Source organism: Rhinatrema bivittatum, chromosome 8 (genome assembly GCF_901001135.1).
Source record: "Rhinatrema bivittatum chromosome 8, aRhiBiv1.1, whole genome shotgun sequence".
NCBI lineage: Eukaryota > Metazoa > Chordata > Amphibia > Gymnophiona > Rhinatrematidae > Rhinatrema > Rhinatrema bivittatum.
In genome coordinates this window covers 93222643-93245200 of record NC_042622.1, presented here as the reverse complement: position 1 = coordinate 93245200, position 22558 = coordinate 93222643, and the positions used below count along the sequence as shown (strand labels likewise).

Here is a 22558-nt window from a genome sequence, read left to right as displayed (position 1 = left end):
TGTTAGTTTGATGTTGTACTATTACTGAAGCAATGAAGTCCAGGAGTACAGGCATAGGTGAGCCTCACCACAACTTGGCCAGAGTTAAGTTTTTGAGCCAAAGTTGATTAACAGATGTCAAATGTTATTTTTTTTTATATAATTTTAAATTATATAGACCTGCTTCAGCCCAATAAGGACCTCAGAATTTTGTCCCAGTTAACAGTGGCCTCCTTTTGGCATCAGTCTTTCCATGGCCCGATATCATGAACAACTGATTTCCTCACTGCTTCTCCGGTGCAAACTAATTCTGGCCTGGGCAATTTTAAGAATTACAGCCGTGCTCACAGTTTAAACCTCTTACCCTTTCACCGGGAGGACCAGATGGGCCATCACCACCAGAGTTACCCTGTAGAAAGGACAAATCAAACAACAAAATTAGTTTAAGTAATTTAAACCATGCCAAAATGATTTAAAATGGACATTAGCATTGACAATTCAGGAAGTTATTAGCTATGGTATGGTATGCCTTCTATGAATAAAATAATAAAATCATATTACTACAACACTGCCAGAGGCAGCCTGACACCTGGACAGTAATGTTCATACAATGGATTGGGTCAGCTTTCTGGTGGTTTTTAACTGAAATCTTAAAGATCTGGGGGGGTTTATTCTGAATTGTTGTCATTATTCATTTTAATTTGGCAATGAAAGCAGGTTTTAGCCAATGGTACCAAATCTTTTACAATCAAGACCCAAGTTTCGGAACACTAAATTGAAAAGGGAATCCACAGATCTGACGAATGGTGCTGTTTTTAGGTGCTTCCACCTCTGGAACCAAGTAAGAGAAGGGTTCACTGTAACCTACCTTGGGACCAGGCTTGCCAGAGGCACCCCGAGGACCTCTTTCCCCACGTGGACCCTTAAAGAAATAGCAAACAATGACTAATTGTTTCATATACCGCTGTTTCCTGTTACAAAGCATCATTGTGTCATATATGGAAGTAGAATAAAGACAGTTCTCATTGTTATGATCCTTCTACAGCATGGTCACCATTTTCTGCTATACCATGGTGACGGTTTTCACTAAAACTAGCCATTATAACACTGCATCATGGTGATCATTTTCAATGTAATGTTGTTTCTTGGTAGACCAAGAACTGACAGCAGTGATGTATATTATAAAGAAATGCAATTACAAAAATGTTATACTATATTCAAAGTTAAAAACAGAGCAATATATTCTGAGAGTAAGCTCTTACCGTTGGACCTCGTTGCCCCCCTTGGACCTGGTTTACCAGGTGTGCCCTAGAATCAAACAGAAATATGGTACTGTTAGCAATGTTACATACCCAACTGTTAGCAACCCAGAAAGGAGAGGGGTCTTTCTGGAACTGACTATACAGGCTGAATCAGAGAGATGATACCAGGGAAAAGCTAGAGCAGTATATGATGCTGCAGTCTTTCATTGTGTTTTGTTGAGGGTCCTGAAGAGGAAGACTCATGCTCAAGATTTCAGACTGCGGTTAGACAGACGTTCCCACCCAGTTTTCTGATATAGGTTAGGCTGAAGTTGATCATTTACCTTGACTGGGGCTCCCTGCTAAGGCTGGGCGCATCTATTCTGCACCAGCTGAGCACTGCTGCCAGCATGTCCCATCTCATAAATATGAGGCTGAGAGCGAGGAGATGGGGTTGATGCGAGAGTGGCATAACAGCAGAACACCGTAGATGGTAGGAGTTTCAGAGGAAGTGGGGAAATGGCTCCCTGAGGAAATGTGTATTTTCATGGGGCGTGAAGATGAAGCAGAGGGAAGAGACTGGAAAACTGCAAGGTACTGGGAGCTCCAGGGGTGAAGAGCCAAAAAAGGAAACAGCCCAAAGTAGAAGGTGTGCTGGGATAACCGTGCAGGCTCATAGGAAGGAAAGGCCTGTGCTGTTAGCTCCAGTTTCAACTCAGCCCCCTTGCAGAACAGTCAATCAGTGTCATCCCTGGCTTCTGCTAGAGCTGAGGCAGAAAACTAGGTAAAATCAAATGCAGGTAACTTAGGTTTGCTCTGACCTCTGGGATTTAACCAGGCACCAGCGGCAGGAACCTCAGCAAAATATGAAAGGGAGGCAAAAGAGAAGGTAGGAATTCAAATAAACTTTTGTTGAAAACTATGGACTCCCACTGCAGCTAGGGCACCAGCAATGCATTATGCATGCACTGTCCTAGCTTTCTACAGGGGGAGCAACTGCCCTGGTGAAAAACAACTGTAACGAGCACTCTTAGATCAAAGGCAGGATAAAGTTAATGAAAACTGTAATTATCTGCAATTGCATTTCCACAGTTCTGATGGTTTATTACTATTAAGTTACTTTGGGGCCCAGGGGAGTTTATGCCTATGGGATCTACCACTTTAGAAGGTGCAGCACTGTAACTGTTTACTTTACATCCAGCTGAATATCAAGTTAGCTCACAAGACATGCATCTTATGTATACACAAACATATAATGAGGCCCCAGATAGCACGCACTGCCTGGAAAGCAGCAAGTCATCACATTTAATGCCTGCCACAGCTTTCAGCTTCTGAGAAATGAACCTTTTTCTTTCCTAGGATGATGTGATGTTGGCTCTGAACACTGTGGGAAAAACTATAAACATTTATATTTGGAAAGCCTGTCCAAGAATTCCTGGGTACTGCTCCTAAGGCTGAAGGGTATAAAATATATATATGTATAACCTAGGGAGGGGCAATTTTATAACTGTGCATGGGTGGGGGTAAAGTCTGCGCATAACCTTTATACCCAGACTTTACCCTAAATTTTAAAACAAGCTCATACAAATAAATTCAATTTGAAAATCTGAATATAATAAGTGCCCAAGAACTCGTACAGGTAAACGCATGTAAAATTGTACCTCCTCTTCAGAGAGTGTAAACTATGTGGCCAAACTTATGCGTGTACTTTTTAAAATCAAACAACATATATGTAAGTTCCAACCATGCCTCTATGCACGTGACTTGGTTACAAATGCACTTTGACTCCCACTAAGACCCAGACTATTTTATAATAAACTGTTTACACACATAAAACCAGGTATTTTGCATGTAAATTGCTTTGAAAATCAGGTCCATGCATAAAGCTGCAGGAATCCATTTTCAAAGGGTTTAGAAGCCTAATTTAGGAAATTTGGAGCATAAACCAGACACTTTGAAAACTGACTAGGGCTGAGCATCTAAATTTAGGATCCTAATTTCGCTAGGGATCTCCATGTAGATGCCTAAAACGTGTGTGGCTGCAGAGAAAAAAAAAAAGTTAGGTACTTAGCACTGGTTTTTAGCATCAGGGACCTAAGATAGGGCCTGATTCATCTAGGTATTTTCTCATAGTCACAGAGTGGAAGAAAAGCCGGGGACAGTAACTTTTAAAGAACCGCGCAGGCGTACGTGTATGTGCGTATGGCGGCTCGCGCGACTGGACACGGCCATTTAATAACATATGTGTGTATGATATAAAATCGGCTGTATGAGTGTACATGTGCAATTACCAGTTTCCCCAGTCCATTCCCAGTTCACCCAGGTAAAGACTCCCGACTTCCTAACCCCCTCTAGCTAGATAGCCTCCCTTTTAACCTATTAGCCCCGACCCTTCAAACCCCGCTGACTAGCCCTGATTTTTTATTTTAAAACTTACACAACATCCATAGCAGAAGTAAAGTTACATGGTCAGGGACCCGTGTCCCACCCATACCCCACCCAGACTCCACCCAAGCTACACCCCTTTTTTGACTTCATGATTTGTATGCGTCCTGGGAGATTCACGCGTGCCTTTTAAAATCCGTGAGGTGCATGCCGGCCTGAGACACACATGTATCTCCCGGCTTTGGCGCATGTAGGGCTTTTAAAATCTAACTGTTAGGTCCTTACATTTGGCAAAAAATCTTCCAAAAATTAGGAACTGAGCACTTTTTGAAAATCTACCCTATAGTCAACAGTAAATACACCAACGCAGACATGATACATGCATACACACAGGAATGAAAATATATACACATGCCACCATAAACACGCAGCACGTAAATGCATATGAAACATAAGGCAGGCAGATCTGCACTGTTTCTTAGTTTTGCTTCATGTCTAGTTCTATATATGTTACAGTCAGCTTTTGTGTTAAACTAAAGAAATATACTGAAGAAATGGAAAGACAACACGGCACCAAATCTAACGACTTCTGAAGAGCCACTGCAGAAATCCCAAAAGAGGAGAAATGGCCCAGTGCTTCTGGATGAAATCAGTAGTTTGACAAAGGTGTCATGCTGCCACCACAACCAACCTGGCCTGAATGCCAACATTATCTCCGACTAACTTATCAGACAGGAAAGGATTTCTGCCTCATTCACATCTGAAGGGCACAGCTGCTCAATCCTTGCTCCCAGCTATCTCCCCTAGATGTCTGCATCTTTCCAAGTACTCCTGAAACCCCATCAACTACAATGGCACTGGACAAAGCTGGGATCCATTCCCTTCAGAGTCACCACAGTTTCAGAGTCATATTCTGTCTTGGTTAATCCTTTTAATGCAAGGAACGGAAAAGGACATTTTGGCAAGAAAAATCTTTCCACGTCATAAATTTCTGTCAAACAATCTACATCTCTCACAGAACAGCAGTTAAGAAAGCTTCTCTTTGCACAGTTTGAATCTTGTTAACTTGTATTCTGCAAGAATATCTCCAAGTAAGGACATCAGATAACCCGGGGCAGATAACTCAGTCTGAGTTGTAGAATTTTGTACCCCAATGCATTCTGGTAGTCATAGTCCTATTGGAAACAAAATGGGTTTTGGATAGCATGTGCCTTTTATATGGTTTCCAGGTTTTCTAAGCTGCTCAGATCAACTATTTTATGCCCTTACTTCACACTGATTTACTACACATTTGTACCCTGGGTAGCTGTGGAGTCCATTTTCAAAAAATGCTCAATGCTTCATTTAGGTGCCTAAGAATGTGACTGACAATTCCACTAGAGTTGTACTAGGGTTGCAATCAAGTCTCCTAGATTTGAATGCAGACTATTTTGGCTAAACACCTAACATGTTTTCTATGCCTTAACTCCACTCCCATAGCTGCCCACTTTTTGAGTTCCTACATTTAAGTGCTCAGCCCTAGTCATTTTTCAAAGGGGCTGATTTGGACACTAACTCTCTAAGTTAGGCGCCTAAATCCTTTGAAAATCAACCACCATGTATTTACACTCTCAGTTAATTAGCACCTCGTTTATTACATGGTTCATGAATATCAAGGCATCTTGTCTCTTGTGATGTCATTGCATTGTCTTATGATGTCACATAAAGAGAGTACAGTCAGAGAATCATGAGACCATTTTCCTGGGGCAGTGGCTGAGAGCGTAAAAGGATTGTTTTAACTATTAATCTAGTGCAAGCAAATATGACACAGATTTGAGAATAAACTTTCATGAATAAGCCAAAGATCTAATTTTCTGTACATGACTTTGATTACCATGAGAAATGCAAGCATCAAAGTGCAGTATGGCCAGGAATAATGAAGCTAGGATTACATTCCCTATTCCTGATGGCCCACAATTGACTGGCAACAAATTCTGCATGAATTATCAATGCACCCACTAGGAATGTGCAGAAAGAAAAGAAACATTGCTATTCGGTATTCGTTGCGCCGGGACTCAAATCCGTTGCATCCATTTTCACAAGGGGAAACCCGATTCGTCCATTAGTTACATTCGGTATTCGTTTTCCATTAAAGTTGGAAAAACAAAAAAAAAACCCATCCCAACCCTTTAAATTTAATTAACTACAACCCCCACCCTCCTGACCCCCCCCCCCCAAGACTTGCCAAAGGTTCCTGGTGGTCCAGTGGGGGTCCAGGAGTGATCTCCTGCACTTGGGCCGTCGGCTGCCAGTAATCAAAATGGCACCGATGGCCCTTTGCCCTTACTATGTCATAGGGACCAACCAATGGCACCGGTAACCCCTGTGACATAGTAAGGGCAAAGGGCCGTCGGCTGCCAGTAATCAAAATGGCGCTGACAGCCCTTTGCCCTTACTATGTCATAGGAGCCAACCAATGGCACCAGTAGCCCCTGTGACATAGTAAGGGCAAGGGGCTGTCGGCTGCTAGTAATCAAAATGGCGCCAATGGCCCTTTGCCCTTACTATGTCACAGGGGCTATCGGTGCCATTGATCGGCCCCTGTCACATGGTAGGAGCAATGGAAGGTTGGCACCATCGTGGGCTGTCCATTGTGCCTACCATGTGACAGGTACCTACCATGTGACAGGGGCCGACCAATGGCACCTGTAGCCCCTGTGACATAGTAAGGTCAAAGGCTATCGGCGCCATTTTGAATACTGACAGCCGATGGCCCAAGTGCAGGAGATTGCTCTCAGACCCCCACTGGACCACCAGGGACTTTTGGCAAGTCTTGGGGGGGTCAGGAGGGTGGGGGTAAATTTAGTAATGATACATTACATTCGTGGGGGTTTGCCATGCGTTTCGTGAACCCATGAATGCAACGAATAGGGACCTATCTGTTGCAGATTGAGCATACGTTCAAAACGAATACACATCCCTGGCACCCACTGTTTCATATTCGCCCGAATGCTTTTGTGTTTTGGGAGTACTGATTCAGATTTGAATTTCTCTAGGAATCCTTGGGGGCAGTGTCACCAAATGGGTTTGTTTTGCACAGACCATGATAGGAATGAACCTCACTCTTTAGGGTATACTATATGATGTTAAATTTACTGCCAGTGTCCTTCTTTGTACTTTATTTATTTATTTAAAAATGTTTATATTCCGCTTACACAATAATATGTGCTAAGTGGAAGAGGTCAACAAACGTTGCCAAGGGTGAGTCGGTTCATATAGTACATCTGGATTTTCAGAAGGTTTTTGACAGTCTGTCATGAGAAACTCATCAGGAAATTTAAAACGTCATGGGAAAGGAGACAATGTCTCAAACAGGAAGCAGAGCGTATAATACTGAATGGTTATTTCTTTCAGTGGAGAAAGGTAAATGATGAAGTGCTCCAGGGGGAACTGGTGCTGTTTAATATATTTATAAATGATCTGGAAAAAGGCGTAAAGCATGAGGTGATCAAATTAGCAGATGATATCATCAGACAATGCAGTGACATCGCAGGTTAAAAGATGGCTTGATATTTATGAATCGCGAAGTAACTGCGGTGCTAAAAATAGAATAAATGGGAGCGTAAATACATGGGGGCGGATTTTCAAAGAATTTAGGCACCAAACTTATAAGACATCATATCTTATCATAGGGCAAGCCCGCAATAATATTACCACAGGACCAAGCACTGGAAAAAGCCAGGTTCTGAGCACAAATGCCGTCATTCATACTTTCAAGAGATTGTTTGCAATAAAATTTCCAGGGAGGTAGCTGTTCTAGTCTGTAGTAAGAAAAACGTCACAGAGGCTGAAAGCATTTTTCTAAACCAACCGATTTAATGAGCAATGAACTTTCGATAACAAGAGTCTCCTTCATCAGATGGCGACAGTTATGACAAAGTGGACCCTCGCCCTCGAAAGCTTCTGCTTTAATAAATCAGTTCATCTGTAAGGTGTCACCAGCCTCTGTGATATCGTAGCAATAAAGGCAGTAAAACGGAAAGTTACCTTCTGTAACTGACAGCAGGCCTGATGATCCATTACTCAGATTCTCTGACCCTGGTTAAAATGCTACTATCAGGAGCCACAGCAGTTCTAACCTTTACCCTTCTTGCTACTCGCTAAAATCTTCTCTCCAGTAAAGCCTGAGGAGTGCATTAAGTGAGTTTCTAACTGCCCTGATTTTACCCGGCTCTATAACGATGGTCGGAAGGTCTTAGTTGAATGTCAAGCAAATAATATTTCATGGTCAGTAATGTGCTTCTTTCTAGTAGCACTGATGGATCAGTTGTGCATTTGTGTTTCTTGGCTCTTCTTGTGTGTACAATCGGGCTTCAATCCAAAACATTTTGTTTCCAATCACTGTTGTCTGGCACCAGGGTTTGTTTTTACAGGCCTCATGCAACTTCAGATAATGCTCTCCACCAAATCACTCATCCAATTGAAAGCTGGATTCTAATGTAAGAGTTTGTAATAGAATCATAGATGTAAATGGATCTGCAACAGAGCTGTGGGGCTGCGGCTCCATCCAGGTTTCTGGTGATATCACATACCCTGACTAGGCTGATATCAAAAAATTCCTGAGAGAAAATTCTGCATTGCTGTGGATGGCATTTCATCGTCTCTTCTTTTGGTAGGTGGCATGGTCCAGTAGCCGAGGTCCTGGGGTCTGAGGCTGGAGCATTTCAGAAAAAGTTAAAATCCCCCCCCCCCCCCTCCCTCCCATGGCTAGGTGTGTGAAATGGGACAAACCACTTTCTTCGTGCCTCTGATTCCCCCACTGTGACTCAGTAATAACAACTAGGGATATGCATTTGTTTTAAACGAATTGCACATCGGAACAAAAACTTACCCTCCCAATATGCAGCGGACGAGCAAAGAACTTGAAAAGTTACCTACACCACTGCAAAGATTTCTGTGTCGCGCTGCAGCACCTTGTGTCAGCTCATTTGTACTATGGAAACTCCATAACAACATCTTTGTTCATTATCGTAACACTTAGGCAGCAAAGCTTGCATCTTAAATGCTGCACTAAACCAGTCCCCAGGATGTTCTGAGATGTGCCTTGTGGGTGAGATTATCTAACATGCTGCCATCAAAATAAAAAAATCCCCTATGCACTCTGTCAATTTTCAAAAATATCTCAGCTCTTCCCTTAGGCACCTAAGTTCAGCTGAAAATACATCTAAAATTAGGGGCCTAAATTAAAAGTCTAGAACTGAAAATGAATGACAGGTATCAAACTTTTTTCATGCCCTGTCCCCAGCTCTGTAGCCATCCACTTTTTAGACACCTAAATCTAGGTGCTCAGCTCTAGTCAGTGTTCAAAATGGGCTGATTTAGGAACCTAAACCCTTTGTAAACTGTCCTTATGTGGCTGGGGTTAGGATTGCCAACTGGCTCCAGATTTTCAGGACAGGTTGATCCAGGCCTGGTTTTACTCCACTGCATGCAGGTACATAGAGTCTTGCTTTTCTTAAGGAAAGCAATAGGGAAAGCAGAATAAGTCCCAGCATGCAATGGGGTAAAACCAAGACTGGATCAACCTATCCTGAAAATCAGGAGCTAGTTGGCAACCCTAGCCGGGGTGCATAAGCTGATACTACCGTTCTTGTAGCCTGAAGAGTTTGGGTAGCCAATATTCTAATGCCTGCCCAGGATGCAAAGGCCTTTGTGTTCCAAGTGAGATCCGATCATCACTATGAAGCTACAGGGTCCAGGGTCACATGGACTCTTGGGCTGACAGCCATTTCATCCACAAATCCTTTTCAATTGCCACATGCAGAAAAGAGAAGCTCATTCAATGGGAAGGAGCAGAATAATTCTTGGAGAAGATGAGGAGCTGAAAGCAGCACCATGAATGAACAGAAAAGTGGGAATGGAGTGGTATCTACTGGAATTTAGATGAGATACCATTAATTAACGAACCTAATACATTAGTTTGAGGTAACTTTTGAATTTACAGAACTGAAGGCCTGGGAAACATGGAACCTGTATAGCCCCATTTTGAGACATGGGAGCATTCTTAATAGCAGCAAAGACCTGGAGCCTTCCCACCTTAACCTTCCTCATGAAATAATGAAACATGTAAACGTAAAAAGACAGCAGTTCAAAATGTAAAACAGTACCCTTGTTCCTTTTTCACCATTGGCTCCTGGGAATCCAGGAAATCCATTGGAACCCTGAAAAAAAGAGGAAATAAAAGTTCTGAGTAACAGCTTTATGAGCCAGATGTAAGTGGCATGAGGAATTTAAGCGTTTTGTTGAAGTTATCTCAATGTCGGGGAAAATGCTCGGTACACATTCCTGCCTGGCAGGAAGACACAAATATCATTACTAGCACTAACATCAAATAGGGCTCCGCAAACCTCTGGCAGGTGAAATCTAGAATCTGATCTGTAAATATTTGATTCAGATGTAGTCTAACAATCAAAGTCAGTTTCAACCCTGTATAAATGTGATTCAGATTTTTATCTTTATTTTGAAACTTTGTATTTAAGCAAATTGTTTGCCCTTTGATGAATAACTGGGGATTGCAATTATCTCAAGTATCAGAAGATTTGCACTTTGGGAATGTTCTGAGTTCATTTTTCAGAATTATTTTGAAAAGCGGTGAATATTCCCATCCCCAGACATGCTTATGGGTTGTTCCCATTTTATGTCCTTGAGAGAAATGCTTAGCATATTTCATCTTACGAGTCAAAATTCAAACAGTTCCAAAGTACTCTGATTTTGCTGAATCTCTTTGAGATCTCTTCCACTGAACCAACCAGTGGTCTTCCAGTAGTGCCTCAACGAGGGCTGGCTCTGTCCTTTGGTAACTGCCATAGACTCTCACAGGTTAATTTTCAAAGGAGTTATGCATGAAAATGTAATAAACTAACGCAGCAATTTTCAAAAGCCATTTACCCGCATTAAGCGCACTTAACGTGGGTAAAACCTATGGATAATTCAATGGCATATATTGTACCAATTTTCAAAAGCCCACTTACACGGGTATAGTGCATTTGCACATGTAAAACCCAGTTTTAAGCATGTAAATGCTTTTCAAGACCAGGCTTATAGCTTGCACAGGGAAAGAGGTTCTCACTGCAGTTATGCCAAAAATCCTTGCAAATCTTTTCCTGCTCAAAAAAAGAGTAAGAGAATCTGCTTGATCAGCATTATGCCCTTTCATACTGGACACACTAAGGCTCCCTGGCTGGAGGAATGGCCCAGTAAAAAGGTCATATAAGTGCTAGGTTTTGTTTCCCTCCTTTCTGTTTGATGTACTAAACAATTCCCATTTAACTCTCCATAAACAAAAAAAAAAAGAAAAAAAAAAAGACATTTAGCTATTCTCATACATTTTTAATATTTAATATACTTCAAGAAATGAGAATATTTATCACCATGCCTAAGGGATATGTCCTTTATCTTACTTGTGGCTTTGACATTTATCTCTTATAAGAGGCATGAGTGGCTTCATTTCACACATGTTCTCCCACAAAACCTCCGACAATCCCCTGGGGACAGATCCCAATGTAACATTTCATTACCCAAACACTGTGCATATATTTATTGATAACACACTGCAGCAGTTAAATGGAACTTTATTAAAAACTAGGGTTATTCAGTTTAAAGGATCCAGAGTCATATGGTCGAGAATGTAACCCAGATTTGTTAAAATAGTAAATAACTTTTAGTGTGAGCAGCTCTCTGAGACCATGCTTCTGCAGAGGAGGGATATTGACAGACAGCAGTACTATGACAGGCTGGCCTCCACTTTTTGTCTGCACTGCGGTAACCTGCATAATGGTCCAAAGGTTTGGGGAGAGGACACTGGGAGGGATGAGGAACCCTGGCTGGCTTAAATCAGCACTGGCAAATTCTGCCTTGGTTCACATTTCTCCGTGCATCCTGCTTGCTGGTTGATGTCTATAGGAGGACTTTAAGAGATCACCATCATATGGAAAAATATTCCATAAAGAATAGCACAATAAATTACCTTTGGGCCTTGTCTTCCTGGATAGCCGGGTAACCCAGGAACACCGAGTTTTCCCTGGAGTAAAACACAAATCATGATTACAATTCCTTTCTACTGGTTATGAAAACTGTAAAACACACTGTCGAAATAGATCAATTCTGTACTGCAGCTTATGAGGCACAAGTGAATGACTAGGCATGTTCACAAAGAAAGGGCCCAATATTCAAACATATTCAGCTATCTAAGGCCTAGATTCATCAGTTTGCTATAAATTTTGCATGGCCAGCACCAGCGATAAAAAAGGGGAATGGTTAGGGTAATTTTTTAGTTATTGCAACCCGTGCTATTTTTAGCATTTTGCATAGGTATTTACCACAACGTGCATTAAATTTATCACACCTGTGATATTTTCACTTTGCAAGCTGAGAAGTGCCCAGGCAGGCATTTCCATGTTTTGGGCTGGAGAGGGACTCTTTATAAGGCTCTAGTAACTCGAGGAGAGGTTTTGGTCTAGGTTTTGGGGGCCAGTTTTACATGCACAGTCAGCGGTACAAATAGCACAGTACACAACAGTGAACATTTGATGTGATTTGGAATGTACTATCGCCCTAACTTCCTCCTAGTATGCCACACTTCAGCATCCTTTTCATTCTACACTTAAATGTATGACTTCCAAACCTAGTCATAGGCACCAACTTTTGAAAATAAATGGGGGTATTGAACTAAACACAAATTACAGTGCTCCATGCAAAAAAATAAAAATAAAAAACAGAACACAGTGGGTGTGACTGACCAACCCATATTTAAATATCCAGAGAGAAGCAGGCAACATTGACATGGGGAAGACTTCTGAGGGCAAGACGGAAGCTAGGGAAGACTCAAAGTCCTACCAGTCATTCTTATACTAACCCCCAACTCATTCATACCAGTCTCCTCCCTCCTGCTCCATTCTTCCCCAGCCCATCCATACTATAGTCTTTTCTTCCACCATTACCTGTCACTAGTACTCTCTCTCAATCCCCCATTCCTCTCCTTCTGCTAATCTCCTCTCCCCATCTTTTCTTCCTCCCCTCCTTACTCTCTTTGTACTCTTAATTCTCTAGCTCCTGCATGGTAGGGATATGCAGAGGGATGCCATACATTGCATTTGGGATTCGTATTCGTAGGGGACAAATACGTTACATTCAGCAAGGGGGGCCCCCGATACATTTATACGTTAATTCTTATTCATTTCCCGGCTAAAATTAAATTAACTACAACCCCCACCCTCCTGACCCCCCCAAGACTTCCCAAAACTCCCTGGTGGTCCAGCGGGAGGGGCCGGGAGCCAGCTCCTGTACTCACACCCTCGGCTGCCGGTATTCAAAATGGCGCAGATAGCCTTTGACCTACTATGTCACAGGGGCCACCGGTGCCATTGGTCAGCCCCTGTCACATGGTAGGAGCAATGGATGGCCAACATAGTGAGGGCAAAGGCTATCGGCTGCCAGTATTCAAAATGGCGCTGATAGCCTTTGCCCTCACTATGTCACAGGGCCCGAGTGCAGGAGGTCGCTCCCGGACCCCCGCTGGACTTTTGGCAAGTCTTGTGGGGGTCAGGAGGGTCCCCCAAGACTTTCCAAAAGTCCCTGGTGGTCCAGCGGTGGTCCAGGAGCGATCTCCTGCACTCAGGCCGTCAGCTGCCAGTAATCAAAATGGCACCGATAGCCTTTGCCCTTACTATGTCACAGGGGCTACCGGTGCCATTGGTCAGCCCCTGTCACATGGTAGGAGCACAAGATGGCGCCAATGGCCATGTGACAGGGGCTGACCATTGGCACCAGTAGCCCCTGTGACATAGTAGGTCAAAGGCTATTGGTGCCATTTTGAATACCGGCAGCCGAGGGTGTGAGTGCAGGAGATGGCTCCTGGACCCCCCACTGGACCACCAGGGAGTTTTGGTAGGTCTTGGGGGGGTCAGGAGGGTGGGGGGATGTTTAAATTGGCTCCTTTAGATGGCTGAATAATTCGGCGAAGATTCGTTGTATTCATGGGGAATCGCGATACGTTTCGCTTCCCCACGAATACAACGAATATGGCCCTATACGTTGTGGATTACCAATTCATAGGGAACGAATGCACACCCCTACTGCATGGGCATACTTTGAATTTTATATCTGGGGGAGGGGGGTTTATTACCCCTCTCCCATCTCCACTTCCTACATCTCCTTAGCCTGCTCTGCTTTCCCATTTCCCATTGATCTCTCCTTCTCTGTTCCCTTCCCAGTTCCTCTTCCCATCTTTCTACTCCCCAGCAGGTTCCTCCTCACCCCTTCTTAGCCAGCTAGTTTGCTCTGCAGGTTTGGTTCAGCCATCCCTTCACTGATTCCCACCCCTCATTAACATTTCTTGGCAGGCTCAGCTCACCTTTCAATGTGTGATTCCCCCTCCTCAACAGGCTTGGATCACTTCCCTAAGGCCAAGCACTTTTCCGTTTTCTGGAACTACTCCTGCCTCCCCATCTCCTGCAGCATTCCTCCTGGCACTCCCAGATTCCAGGCCAGAGCCAGTCCCAAGCCTGCAAATGCCACATAAAGCACTCCACCACCTGCATGTCCCGAGCCCTAGCAGCTCAGTGGTCAGTATCTCCCCCAGCTCTAGGGCCGCAGCTGCGTGTGGTTCTCCCTGCCCAAATCTGGGAGACCCCAGAGAAAAGTGCTGTCTCCTGTAGGATATAACAGGGGAATGCTTTATTTACTTTTAGGAATAAGAGGAATGATGTTCACTTCCATTTCCCCTCAATTCAAACCCTGACCACAGCCCCTCTCAATACTGGAGCTGGCTGCCAATGTTTAAGAGAGGGATTTTGAGCCTATGATATTGCATACCACCACAACCTCCACACCCTTCTATCTTTTTAGTAAAATACCTTATTTATCCTGGTGACTGCAGGGCTGGAAGAAAAGGGCAAATATCACCTGCCCTCTACCATTGACCCTACCCAGCTAGCACAGAAATCTTCACCAAATTTTTAATAAACAATTTTCCAACCTTTGTGTCTGTAGTTGGAATCTATCCTCTGCCTCTGTTTGCTCTTGGCTTTCTCTTAGTTTGCTCTCTTCCTCCTCATTCCTTTTAAAGTTAATATATTCTAGTCTTCCTCATGTGTATATCTCTTTCTATCCAGTGGCTGTCTCTCCACAGCTCATTATCAACTCTCAACTCCTCCTAGTCTCACCCCAGACTGCCACTTCCATCAGTCTTCTCACTCCTTCATGCCTCTTCCCTCCACCATGATCCTCTCTTCTCAAAACACCTATCAGCTCTCCCTGCTCTCTGCCCACATAGTTCCTTCCCCAGTCCTCATCTCCTCTCTCTTCCTCTTAAGCTCCCTTCACCTAACCACTCACCTCTGCTCCTTTTCTTATCACAAGCCATGTCCTCTCTCCCAGCTTGTATCCCATTTTCTCTTCTCTCAGCTACTTTCCCCTTCTTACAACTCATGTCCCCTCTCTGCTATTCTCCCAGCCCATGCCTACTCCTCTCCCTCTTCCACAGCTCTTCTCCTAGTCTCTCTTCCCCTCCCAGTTGCTCACTTTCTCCTCTCCCAGCCATAATTCCTTCTTTCAGTTCCTCCCCCATACTCTCCCAACTAGTATCTCCTTTTACAGTGTCGTCCCATGTCCCAGCCTGCATTACCTCTCCTCCTCACTCTATCTCCCAACTCTTCTTTCACCCTCCTTATATCTCTTCTCTCCTTCTTTCCCTTTCCTAGTCCCTCTATCGGCCATTTGCCCCATCATCACTGCACCTCAAGAAGCCTGTCTGTCCTACACTACTGCTGCTCTTGTCCCTCTGCAGTCCATTGGACAGATATTCCACAGATAAATAGACTGCAGAGGAAGGCAGAAGCAGTCTCAGAGGTGACACAGGCTTTCTGATTGCCCTCCCTTGCACCCCATTGGTCTGAAATTCCAAAGCTAAACCAAATAGGCTGCAGGGAGAGGTGGGAGCAGTCTCAGAGGAGCCACCACAGGCTTCCTGCCTGCCCTCCCCTACATCCATCTCATTAGTCAGACATTCCCACAGGCAAATAATAGGCTGCAAGGGAAGGTGAAAACAGTAGCAGGGAGACAGCAGCACTTCCTTACTGCCTTCTCCTCTATCACCAATTCACAATTCCGTGCTTTCTACCTGGCTGCACCATGTGCTTGGATTAGACTTCCTGAGCTGGTACGGCATGCTCCTCTCTCGCCTTGTTGAAATCCCATCTAAAAAATTTTTAAATCTTAAACCTGATAGTCTGCTTTCCTCCTCATTAACTAATTTTAACCATTGGCTTACTACATGAAACTTCCCAAGTCACTTGACCTGAATGTTCATCTTGATTAGATTGTAAGGTCAATTAAGTAGGGATTGTCTCTTCTGTGTTATTTGTGCAGTGCTGCGTACATCGAGTAGCACTATAGAAATGTTAAGTAGTAGTAGTAGAGTATCCTATGATCTATGTCATTCTGAAACTTATTTACTGACTAACAGATGATTCTATTAGCCAACATCCAGAGTCCGTTTTACAAAAAGATGTGAGAGATGGCAGAATATGTTGCACAATGTAAACACTTTCATGGTTTTTTGTGACCTTATACCACGGGAGTTGCTGGAAGATACTCAGATTTAGACAAACATACCAGCTTGCAGATTATAGGACATTCAGAGCAGGAATCTGCACTTCATCTATCACTTTGCTGCTCTAACTGTGATTCAACAGTCAAGATATTGTTCCCTCTCCCTAATTGTGTAGTGTTATAGCAATGAAACCGTGCAGCCTGGAGGTGGCTGCATGTCTCTGAAATGCTACAGAGTCTGGACTTGTGGATGTCAGAGGCAAGATGGTACAGACAACTAGGGCCAGATAAACCTCTTTCACACCACTTCCAATCCAGGTTCAGTTTTTCACATTTAGCTGGAGTATCTTACCTTTTCTCCAGATGGACCAAGTGGGCCAGCATCACCAGAAGGCCCACCGCGACCTTTCGGACCTTCTGGGCCATCTTCACCTCTCGGACCAGCAGGGCCAACCTCACCCTGATGATTCAAAATAAGACAGTGAGATGCTTCCTACTTTATTTTTTGCAACCTGTAATGCAAATGTAATGAAGCCACTGTGCTATTTAAATACAAACACATGAAATATTCTGCACACATGTTGCTAAAAGACAAGGGTCTTCACATTATATGCTTCCAGCTGCAGTTTGAATTAGAAATCAATCAGGATGCAGCTGCAATTCAAAGCTGCCAGTCAGAAAGATATCTACAGAATGGAGATGTCCTGGTCAGAGAGAATTTTGCAAACTGCATAGTTTGTGTTTTTTCTCCTGCTCATTTCTTAAGTTTTAACACTGAACTTTTCAAAGTGTACAGAATTACTGTACACTTGCTTGAGACAGTAAATGCAAAACATTTACTGTCTCAGGCAATCAGACAAAAGAACACTTAACTAATTTTTTTAGGATGTCTTGCAACAAATTACCAACAGATACAATGAATCCTTGCCCTGAACAGCTTACACTAAACTATGCCCTATCCCCATTTCCATTTCCTCATAGTGATGTCACAAACCACATTTTAGGATTTAGCACTACTGAAATGACTGCGGTCTCCTGAAATCAGTGTAGGTGATCAGTAAACAATGAAGAAGTAGGAGAATGGCCCTTTATAAAAATTCCAGAAGTTAACAGTTCTTATAAAACTACTCTGACCAGCAGTTAGAATCAGTGGGTCAGTTGTTTCCATCCTCCATTAACTCTCAGATGAATTTCCCACCCACAAAATATGCAACCGTTAATCAAATCCTGAAAAAAGGATCCTTGTGATTCACCAGCACTGTTCAAACTTAAATATGTACATTTCATTAACTTCATACTCATCAATTTTGAACATACCTGCAGTTAAGTGCATATAGAATTAAGTAGCCCAGGGGGGAGGGGAGAAATTATGAAAAGCTTACTCTGTCTCCTTTAAGGCCCATATCACCTTTAAAACCTGGGAAGCCATCTTCACCCTAAGAACAGGAACAGAAACACAAGATGGCGTCAATAAATCAATCAAAATTCAATCTCAACAAACAGCGTGGTCTCATTAGGCCGCGGGACATCAGACCCTACTGATGGCAGTGTGTATTGTATTAGCAACCGCTGGCAGGACTTCAACACATCAAGACGTCTCAAAGCCTAATCAAGGAAAGATAGTCTGTTGCCATGGGAACACAAGCTACTTCCACACTTGAGCGGAACTATTAATAGTATTTCATCTTTGACGTTATTATATGGAGTTGATCATGAGTAGAAATCTTGTTATAGTAAGACTGATGGTGTTTGCACAAGCTGTGGTTATGGGGTCAAAGAGGAACTGTATCCTTTTTTCTCTGTTAATTGTCATCTACAAAATGTATCATCTCTCATCCATTGCTGGTTTCTGTCTGTCATTCTGTCTATCCATCCACATATTATGGCAGCTACCCTGTTTTTGGCTGTGGTATATATCAAAGTTACCTGTTAAAACCTGTGATGTAATAAACATTTCATTGGATAAGATGGAGCAGTGATTTAAATCAATAAAGCAAGCCTTGCTCTCCAGCACTAACTCAATTTAAAAATAGATAAATATATCTATATGTATGTATGTGTGTATATTAATTAGATAATCAGCAACAAAAATATTGTATGCAAGAAGAAACTAGATCACAAAGGGTATAATCCATCATTATAAATTATTATTACCAGTGTTACATGCTATCAGTGCTGAGATCTTTTCAAGATTTGCCACAGCCACGGAATGGCAGAAACTCTCTTGAAAAGGAGCCCATCAAGGTTATCCTTGTTAGCAATTACTTCTGTCAATGTTTACATATACACACATCAGCAAGGTGCATCAACTGATCAATGCAAAGTGCTACTCTCCGAAACCTTTATCTCTGTGATGTCTGCCTAACAAGTGCAGCTTTCAAGTAACTCACCTTTTCACCCTTGGTGCCCTTCAAACCACGAACACCATCGGCTCCCTAGAAAACAAGAAAACCAGCAGAGACTTCAAGCTTTGCAGAGAGCTCCACAAAACGCCATCTTTTACATATGGTTGACCACTTTGCTGCTTACCATGAATTCCAGGCAGGTTGCCCAGTTCTGTATATGTTATATTCCCGATAAATGCGTTATTTATTTTAACCCATTTATTCAGGTGGGGGGATTTGTCCTTAATGGGGCATTTAGCAAGGTTTTGCTTTGGTGTCAAAACTGCACTAGTTCTGCACCAATGTTTTTTGCATTGAAGATCCTTGGGGTATTTTTATTGACATATCGCAGGCAATGTTTACATCAGAGCAAAAGTCTGCTAATTCTCAGGTAGATTTTAAAAGCGTTGCTCGTGCAAAAACCTCCCCATACACGCGTATGTGGACCACAAGTGAGCAACATGAATTTTAAGAAGCCGCAAAGTACACGCATGCATATGTGTGCGTGCGTCAAGAACAAGGGGGTGGGAAAGGGACGGGGCCAAGAGTTACGCGCATAACTCCAAATTTTAGAAAAGCTGATCATAGCATACATCAGTTATCCACGTAACGTTACTGCTAGTCCTGATGAGGAGCAAGTTAGATCGCAAGTTTTAGAGATTTCAGCACAGCATGAGGATTCAGGGACAAGTGGGTGGCCTTCAGGATGAAGAACCAGAGGGGTCTTCAAGACTGCTGAACTACCATATATACTCAGGGGGAGGAAAGGAGGCTGAGTGAGTTTGAATCATAAGAACCTTATCCAAACCTATTTTAAACCCAGTTACACTATCTGCTGTAACCACATCCTCTGGCAATGAATTCCACAGCTTAATTATTCATTGAGTGAAAAATAATTTTCTCCGATTTGTTTTAAATGAACTACTTGCTAACTTCATGGAGTGCCCCCTAGTCCTTCTATTATCTGAGAGAGTAAATAACCGATTTACATTACCTGTTCAAGTCCTTCATTCCCGTCCCCATGGGCAGGATGCAAAAGTCTGTAGTGCACCAATGTAACACCTCACCTCTACAAACCCACCCTGAGTTGAAAGTGCCCCTCTTACAGTGAAGATATATAGAGTGTCAGATTGTCTCTCTAACAGAGGTGCTTTCTCTCTCTCTCTCTGTGTCCCCCCCTCTCTCCTTTGTAAGGACATGAAAAAACTGGTTTTCCCCTGTGTGAGCATGTGTGTAAAAGCCCCTAAAGCTCTGGTGGCAATATGCATGGGATGTTTACTCAAGCCACCTCTTAAGATCACACGTGGCAGGGGTATTTTAAATGATACACACATATATGTGCGCACAATATAAAATTGCAGTGTATCTCTGCTCGCATGTTTATGGGTACACATGCATTCTTTTTAAAATTAGCCAGTCTGACTTCTTAACTCCCACAGCCCTATCTATATTTCCACAGCAGCTTCAACCTACTGGGAGATAAATCCTTCATGTCTTTGCTTTTTTATTTGAGGAAATTGATATTTGATTCCTGTTGGCGCTACGGAAATTATATTAAAATTTAATTTAATTTCTAGCAATCAGTTTGCAGATGCTAAAGCTGGAATTTAAGTGGATTTTGCAGTATTGCAGAGGATAGGGAAAAGGCACAAGAGACAGGCCTTACGGTCTTTATCTGCCCACATATTCTATGTTTCTATGGAACTGTTGGTAACTCAAAAACAGAAATGATCTGCAAACTGTACCTGCAAATGTATAGATAGTTTGCATCAATTAATGCTTAAAATCCAGGAGGGGTTTGCAAAAGGGACAGAGAAAGCTCTGTGCATACGTGGAGCTTCAAACTGTACCCTCGTGAAGTCTCAGATACTTAATACTTAGTGAGATCAGACTCACTTCATCTTTCTCACATGTATTCCTGCTTTTCAAGGGTTTCCCCAATGTACTGTCCACACTTTTCCTCATCCATTTACAAACCCCTCTAGGGGTAGGTAATAAGTCAAAATCTTCCAATTGCTTAAAAATAAATGTCAGATTGGAAAATCATAATATTGTGTCTTACTTGAATAGATTGTTCCTGCAAATTAAACTGAGAGGGTCAGATTCAAATTATGCTGTACATACTGATCCTATCCCCTGTCACCAAGACAGCTAACCACAATAGAAACAGTTTATTTTGCATTGCACAAAACTCCAGACATCTCTGTGCAACCTAACCCAGCCAGTCACAACCTATTTCACAGACTTTAATAGATCTGATTCTACAGGAAAAACAAATACATAAGAACTGAGAGCACTTTCATTGCATTCCCACTTCTCTCAGCTATGCAGCATAATTCAGTTTGGCTAATGACAATTTTATAAGCAGATCCTTCAAAGTGCATATCCTACTATAAGTCTGCGCTAATGGAGACAAGCTCCTTCTAGGCAGTCAGCCTTAAAGCTGATGTGCTAAATGCACCATAATGCCTGAATCCGCGATATTTCAAATAAACATGCACGTACCGTACACCATATACACATTATATCCCAGAGTGAGACCACTGTGGTCTTAAAAAGCTTGGGTAATAGAAAATCATTTTGTTTTGTATGTTGGTACAATAAAAGGTGAATACTGCAACCTATTAAAGTATACAGAGTTAATTAGAAATGTTTGTATGGGGAATCTCATCAGTTGCAGTAGACTCTGGGAGTACATGGGATTGCAGGCCTGCAGGTACATTGGGGTCTCTCTGTGAAAATCAGGCCAATGACACACAGCAGGTAATCCATACCTTCTCAATCAGGTACAAATGTAAATACGAGAAGTACATACAGGGTTTATTACATTAGTTACTTTCACTTTAAACTTTAGGCACAGAAAATGTGGTGGGTTGGTTTTTTTTCACTTTTGTTGTCCCTAATGCGGTACTTATATGAAATTCTGGTCAAATTAGATCTACATCTCTTCTGTATATTCTAACTGTGATCCAAATAAAGGCAGCTTTGCTAGCAAAAGGTATTGTATATTTTTGATTCAGCTTGTGTAACAATACTGCTCGACCATTGACTATCTTTTTGGTTCAATAAAGTTGAACTCTGTGATTATTGTTTTGAACAAAAGCATTTAAATTGCTACAAAATAAACTTTTGGGAACCAATGTTTTTAATCCTTTTTTATCCTCGGAGTTCTGAAAGAACTCAAATATGAAACTGCAAACTTAATACTAGTAAACTGTAACCTATAATAAAAAAAGAGTCAGAATACCTGAAGACTGGAGGGTGGCCAATGTAATATCAAGTTATAAAAAGGTTTCCAGGGGGGATCTGGGAAACTATAAACCAATGAGCCTGACAGTGGTGCTGGGCAAAATGTAGAAGCTATTCTTAAAAACATATGGATAAAAAAGGCTTAATGAGGAAGGGCCAACATGGATTTAGCAAAGGGAAGTTTTGTTTCTGCAACCTATTAGATTTTTTCAAGGTATAAATAAACTTGTGGATAAAGGCGAGCCAGTTGATATAGTGTTTTTGGATTTTCAGAAGATATTTGACAAAATCCTTCATAAGAGACTCCTCAGGAAGTTAAAAAGTCATGAGATAGGAGGCAATGTCCTATTGTGGATTAGTAACTGATTAGAAGACAGGAAACAAAGAATAAGACTAAATGGTGAGGGAGTCGGTTGGACCGTTAGATGACCGAGGGGTTAAAGGGGCTCTTAGGGAAAATAAGGCCATTGCAGAAAGACTAAATGAATTCTTTGCTTCCATGTTTACTAGTGAGGATGTTGGGGAGATACCAGTTCCGGAGATGGTTTTCAAGGGTGATGAGTCAGACGAACTGAACCAAATCACTGTGAACCTGGAAGATGAGGTAGGCCAGATTGACAAATTAAAGAGTAGCAAATCACCTGGACCAGGTGATATGCATCCTAGGGTACTGAAGGTACTCAAAAATGAAATTTCTGATCTATTAGTTAAAATTTGTAACCTATCATTAAA

The 22558-nt window shown here is 42.4% G+C and overlaps 1 protein-coding gene across 1 annotated transcript in view; it reads right to left on the bottom strand.

The window, feature by feature from the left end:
* The window catches only part of COL5A1 (collagen type V alpha 1 chain), a 385801-nt gene that overhangs the window by 115704 nt on the left and 247539 nt on the right, over positions 1 to 22558 (bottom strand). Inside the window, 9 exon segments of the mRNA XM_029613239.1 lie at positions 344 to 388; positions 848 to 901; positions 1242 to 1259; positions 1261 to 1287; positions 9752 to 9805; positions 11611 to 11664; positions 16546 to 16653; positions 17576 to 17629; positions 18584 to 18628. Coding sequence (XP_029469099.1) covers positions 344 to 388; positions 848 to 901; positions 1242 to 1259; positions 1261 to 1287; positions 9752 to 9805; positions 11611 to 11664; positions 16546 to 16653; positions 17576 to 17629; positions 18584 to 18628 — 459 coding nt within the window.